This window comes from Loxodonta africana, chromosome 14 (genome assembly GCF_030014295.1).
Source record: "Loxodonta africana isolate mLoxAfr1 chromosome 14, mLoxAfr1.hap2, whole genome shotgun sequence".
In the NCBI taxonomy this organism is placed as follows: Eukaryota; Metazoa; Chordata; class Mammalia; order Proboscidea; family Elephantidae; genus Loxodonta; species Loxodonta africana.
The window spans coordinates 16,194,373-16,200,949 of NC_087355.1; the positions used below are offsets into that span (position 1 = coordinate 16,194,373).

Sequence of the window (6,577 nt, forward strand, 5' to 3'; positions counted from 1 at the left end):
CAGGAAGTGGAATAGTTTTTTCCTTTCTCACAAACACACACACACACACACAAATGAAAAACATAACAAAACAAAATCTGTCCTAATTTTTATGAAATTCTCCATTTACAAAGGACAGAAGATTGAAAAATCACTGATCAATTTAGCTAATTTGATTGATTTTTGAATTTTCTAAATAGCTTTTCCAAGAGTCAAGACAGTGGTATCTATACCTAATAATACTAATAAAAAAAAAATTATACTTAAAAAAAAAATACTTAAAGGGTCAGCTTAAAGGAAAAGAAAAAAATATGCTACAGAAGTAAAATTTCTTATCTCCCAAATGTTGACTTTTAAAAACTTCCTAACATTAGCTAACTCAAATCACAGGAATGCTGCCGAAATCAGAAGCAAGAACTCTGTGAGAAGTTTGATTACCTGTATGGCATCCTGGAGGAGAGAAAGAATGAAATGACACGAGTCATCACCCGTACCCAAGAGGAGAAATTGGAACATGTCCGAGCTCTGATCAAAAAGTATTCTGATCATTTGGAGAATGTATCAAAGTTGGTTGAGTCAGGAATCCAGTTCATGGACGAGCCAGAAATGGCAGTGTTTCTACAGGTAAGTTTCTTTTTGGCACCAGAGGAAACAAACTGAGAAGGTGGGTGCTAGAGAATTTCATTGTTATCACAAATTGATGCAAGAGTATCTCCTTATAGGGTACTTGCATTATTCTATGTTCACCTCATTTTGACTTATTTTGCCAGACAAAATATAAGCCCAATTTGTGCATCTATCTTTATCTGTTTAAATAAGTTAATCAACATATATTTAAAAGACCATAGCATTGCTTAAATATAAGAGGGCTTTTTTTTTGTGCTATCAAATAGCAATTATTTATGCCATTTAGAAGCTAAACTATGAGATTCCGAGTCAGCAAAGGAAAGAATTAAGTCTCAACACCATTTTTGATATAAAGAATTTAAGAAAGCCTATCTTTTGTTTGCTTTCACAGAATGCCAAAACCCTGTTACAAAAGTAAGTAATTTTTATTCTGTGGGAAAGTGTGTGGTTTTTATTTTTACCTGAGGCTATCAAACTTCAGTGACAGCAAGTAGCAACCTGTCTTTGTTGCAGAATTTCTGAAGCATCGAAGGCATTTCAGATGGAGAAAATAGAACATGGTTATGAAAATATGAACCACTTCACAGTCAACCTCAATAGAGAAGAAAAAATAATACGAGAAATTGATTTTTACAGAGGTTTGTTACTCTTTTGACCATTTGGCCAAAACTGCAGTTCTGTGAAAGCAGCAGAAGAGTTCAGTGGGAGGAAAGAGGGACTCAGATTCACCTCCAGAATGAATGTCGACAACTTTACAAGGATTGTAATCCAAAGTGAAGCTCTGCCTCATTACAGAATCATATAGCTTGTTGAGAGAGTTTATTCAGCTTTGCATATCACAGTGCCTATTACAATGCCAGAGCCCTGGTGATGCAGTGATTAAGAGCTCAGCTGTTAACCATAGGGCCAGCTGCTCTAATCCACCAGCTGCTCCTTGGAAACCCTATGAGATAGTTCTACTCTGTCCTATAGGGTTGCTATGAGTCGGAATCGACTCAACGGCAATGGGTATTGTAATGCCATTTTGGAGGGCATTTGACTCTGGGTAGTCAAATACTTAATAATTCATGGTGATGATCTCAACCTTGACCATACATAAGGTGTTAGCTATGATGATGGAATGGCATCAGGTACAAGATTAAGAATCATATAAAAATAAAACATAGTACACATCTGAGCTAGATATCATAGCATATCCACTTACTCTAACTTTAGAGGCAAAAATAGTAATAAGTCACGACCTGGAAATAAAGCTGAGTCTGTGTGCCCAGATGTACTGCATGAGCCTTAAACATAGCCCTACGCTTTGGCCTAGATTTCCCACCCCTGGAAATATATCTTGATGAAATAATCGAAAAGAGGAAAATAACTTTGAAACTGACCAAATCTTTGATCACCTTGATTCGTGCTAGCTCGTCTAGATGACGTGACCCCTTGGCTAGGCCACTAATAATGCCGTAAGGCTGCATCAGTGTCCACAGACTTAAATTCAGAAGCAGATCTTCAGGATGGATTTTTTTTTTAAAGCTTAAGCTTGTCTGAAGTTAAGCGTATTGGGTTAGGAAAAGAGTCCTGGCGTTAACTGTGACAAAAATTAGTATTCACTGAAAAAAGACGGTAAAAAATTAAGATAAAGTGAGTGAGGGTTTTGTATGTTTCTGAGATGGGGAAGAGAGGTGCGTTTCAATTTAATATGACAGAGACAAATAGCCCTCCAGAGTTTCCACAGGTAGCAGACTATGATTAAAACATGGACAGGCTCTGGGATGGTGGTGAGCACACCATTTTGTCCTGGGTAGGGAAACAAGGAAGATGGTGATGGTTAGGCACCCCTTCATGTTTGCCCTGTCTACACTGAATTGGAGCCACCAAGCCCCAGCCTGGCTTACTTGGGCTGTTACCCATCTGTTGGAGAGGATTACCCCACACACTTGTCTTTAACCTGGTCTGTCAGTACTGGCCATTAATTGCATTCACGGCTGTGGTGGTAATTATAATGATTAAAAAATGGCTTTCCTTACCTGACCAGAAGAAGAAGATGAAGGAGAAGAAGAAGAAGAAGAAGCAGTTATAGAAGTGGAAGAGGTAGAAAATGTTCGAACAGAGTCATCAGGAGAAGATGAAACTCCGGAGAAAAACTCTCAGCCCTCGCTGCAGGCCTCCGAGCTCCCAGCAGCCTCCGAGACACTTCCCATTTCCTCTGCAGAGCCACCTCCAGACCTGCCATCTACTGCTGAGGCCCCAGTGACACAGGTAACTCTTAATGAGTTCCTTCCTCCAGGACACACAGGTGTGCCTCTTTGCTGAACAATTTAAAGTAAGAAAAAGATGACTATACGCCAGGCATTTGTATGTGTAGGACAAAAGATTTCAGGGAAATCACAGTGTAAGGAAGAAAAGTCCTCTGAGTGATGCAACAGGTCATTGTTGTTATAGCTGGTTCACAAGACTTAGTTTAACAAGATTTTCCCACCAAAAACGCCCTCAAATCTGAGGCCATCCTTGTCTAGAAATTGTGTGTGTGTGTGTGTAAAACATTAATTCATAGATGATATCAGGAGGATTGGGTCTGCTCTTTGTTGCTTAATGAATACAGATGTAAAGTATGGGATGAAAAATAATACGGAATTAACAATAAAAGTGATTATACTTTCAGAATTTTGATTTTTCTGTAGGTAATAAAAGAAGCCACACCACTTATCTTCCCTTCCATGGAGAAACAAATAAATCCTGCTTTCCTATGGGTTTGTCAGTTAACAAGATTACATGTCGATAGGTTGTTTAAAAGATTTCTTAGGAAATTGTTCATCACAAATGCTGCATCTAATTGGCTGACCATATGTTTCTAAAATGTGAACTGTCCTGTCCTCAAGCCTTTGAGCCAGCTCCATGACACCTTCAGCAGACAGGATCCCAACTTATTGAATTTGTGGGCAATACCCACTCATCAGAGAGGGGCCCTGGTTTTGTACCTTTTTTTCAGAGAGGGATTGAAGTTATCTATAGAAACAAAACCTCAGAGAGGGTACTCAGAGATTGAATTATAGTCCATGCTGTCTCCATAGGACAGTAGCTCTAAGATACTATCTATAGTCCTGAGAATCTTGATTCTGGGTATACCTATTACACTGAAATTGAAAATGGTGTGGTAACTAAATGAGGGTTGGACTTGACCAATAAAATAGATTTTTGGTTTTGGAAAAGAGGTTCGGCAGCCAACATCTAATGTGACAAAATTAATTCTGGTCAATAGTTTGATCCTTTTTCCACATCCGATATTTTATAAGCAATTTTCGTTTTAGACTTCTGTTTCAGCCTCCACTGGGTACCACTTAGTGAAAGACAAGCCCAGAAGAGAAGAAAGGGGGCGCTGTTGTCTGCATTCTTTCCCTTAGCACCCAGTAGGGTGGGATGAGCTGAAACAAACAGTCAGCACTGCACTCAGACAGCCCTCAGTCTTCAAACCCAAAAGGAACTAAAACCGACTGCTCTTTTCTTCTTTTTCTTTTTTTTACTTCCGAATTTATCTGTCCTGATTAAGGGGGAGGTTGTGCCCAGTGGCTCTCAGCAGACCACAGAGTCTGAAACTCCAGTCCCTGAAGCAACGGAAACTACGGATCCCTTGTTTTACCCTAGTTGGTATAAAGGCCAGACCCGGAAAGCCGCCAACCCACCTTCCACCACAGGGAATGAAGGTCTGGGACAAGTAGGGAATCCAGGTTCTAAGGATTCCAGTGAGCAGAAGGCAGCCGTGGCGGAAGCCGCAGCCAATGAGAGGGCAGCCGAGAGTGGTAAGGAAACTAGTTCACCTGCAGCCACTTCTCAGGTTAGTGTTGATGCTCTTCTGTCTGATGCTTTCCTGTGCTGCCGGGGGTCCCAGGGAATAAAACACAGCGAGAGGGAGAGAGAGTAATCATTGCCTTGGGAAAAACAAAGAAACAACTCACCCCAATATTGACATGTTTTTTAAGCAATATGTGAAAGGAAAACAAAAAACAGATTTGATGTCACTCTAACGTGTGACCTCACACCTGGCTTCCCAGGGGAGGGGCAGAAAGTTGCTTTGCCTGCCGTGACTGGTGGTTGTCCCTGGATCTCTGGAATGGCCATGTGCCCTTGCTCAGCCTTTTCTGTGTCCTCCTTGGGCTTCCAAGCACTAATCACTTGCTTTTGTGTAGTTCCCAGCAACCCCCAAGGAGCACGTGTGAATTGAGCTTTAAATCTGCTTTGGAAAATAACCTCTGATTCATGAATTCTGGGGAGAGTGTTGGCCACAGCTAGACAAAGATAGCCTTGGCTTGAAGAAACCAGTGCTTCCTAAGCATGTCCTGCTGGAAGCGGAAAAGCATGTATTTTTCTCCGTACATTAAAGGGATATTCGGTAGTTTTTTTCCCCTTCTCTTTTTATAATGAGTGTTTGAAGTCCACGTTCCTCTCCCTAACCTACGTTAGATGTTTGCATGGCTCCAAAATTTCACAGAAAAAAATCTTTTACGATTTCTTCAGAAGGAAGAATACTCATGGTTACTCCATACCCATGAGTATTCTTAAATTATGTGTGTGGTGTGAGTGGTGCCCAGACAAGGGGGCTGCCAAAGAAACACTCTCTAGTTCCATACTCCTGGGTCATCAGGTGATGAGCAACAAACAACATTTTTTTCAAAAATAATAGACTTGCTTAACATCGTGACTGTATCTTCTTATGTGAACCTCAATTCGACGAGGTAATAAAAGGAAATTATGTTTGGAAAGTTCAAAATAAAATGCTTTTGTGGCGAATATTTATTCTCGTAGATGAAAAATATCAAAAATAAATCTTTGATGTGAGGAAAACTTTAAAATTTTATTGTGGTAAAATATGTCTAACAAAAAATTTGCCATTTTAACCATTTGTAAGTGTCTAACTCAGTGATATGAATTACATATACCATATTGTGCAACCATCACCATTTTCCATCTCCAAAGTGAGGAAAACTCTTAAGGTGGTTTTTATGTAAATGAATGGAGTAGGCATTGATTGTTTCTACAGAGTTTATTGGAATTCTTATATGGTTAGTGGGATCTGAGTGAGGGGGAGTTATTTTCTGAAAGAGAAAAAAAAAAAAAACCAAACCCCATTCCGACTCATAGCGACTCTATAGGACAGAGTAGAACTTCCCCATAGAGTTTCCAAGGAGCACCTAGTGGATTCAAACTGCTGACCTTTTGGTTAGTAGACATAGCTCTTAACCACTACGCCACCAGGGTTTCCTTTCTGAAAACTGTAGTATAATATTCCATGAAGAGCATATAGTAGGTACTCCAAACCAGAATGAAAAGACCATCCTAAGGGTGTTGGGGAAAAAAAAAAAAATTGTGATAACATCGGTGAAGCTTTCTTCTTGTTTTCTCACAGGAGTTAGTAATCTGCCTAGCACTTTTGGCTTTTTTGGTCTTACTTCACTACATCTGGCGTCAGATTCAGTGCTTGCTTTTTACTTTAATGGGTAGGAAATATTTTCTTTTCCCTTGACTAACATCTCATGTAGCTTCTTCCATAAGATTCCTCTTCTGGAAGCCCGGAGAAGAATTTCTCCCCAAACCTTGAGGCTCAGCATCTAAAAAGAATCATGCTGGTAGACAATACCCAGGGCCCCAAGCTCCCTACAATGCAACCGCCTCAAAGCCGTTTCCTGAGGAGAAAGGCTCCTTTATCTAATCCTGCATGGAGGGAACCCTGACTCAACGGGCAATTATTCAGTAATCCAGTAGGAATGAGCTCCCCAGTTTCAAATGCTGTCAATAATGCGGTGAAGATTCACTGCTCTTAAAGAGGCAGGGTAGAAATTGCAATCCTTGTTTCCATAGATTGTTGTTGTTGGGTGCTGTTGAGTGGGTATGGGCTCCTAGCTACCCCATGTGACAGAGTAGAACTTCCCCATAGGATTTTCTTTACAGAACCAGATCTCCAGGTCTTTCTCCCATGGGTGGG

At 40.4% G+C, this 6,577-nt stretch overlaps 1 protein-coding gene across 1 annotated transcript in view; it reads left to right on the forward strand.

The window, feature by feature from the left end:
- The window catches only part of TRIM55 (tripartite motif containing 55), a 56,207-nt gene extending 50,013 nt beyond the window's left edge, over positions 1-6,194 (forward strand). The window contains exons 5-10 of the mRNA XM_064267763.1: positions 370-603; positions 998-1,020; positions 1,120-1,244; positions 2,636-2,859; positions 4,148-4,432; positions 6,002-6,194. Coding sequence (XP_064123833.1) covers positions 370-603; positions 998-1,020; positions 1,120-1,244; positions 2,636-2,859; positions 4,148-4,432; positions 6,002-6,118 — 1,008 coding nt within the window. The 3' untranslated portion in view covers positions 6,119-6,194. The remainder of the gene's footprint in view (positions 1-369; positions 604-997; positions 1,021-1,119; positions 1,245-2,635; positions 2,860-4,147; positions 4,433-6,001) is intronic.
- The last annotated feature ends 383 nt before the right edge of the window (positions 6,195-6,577 follow it).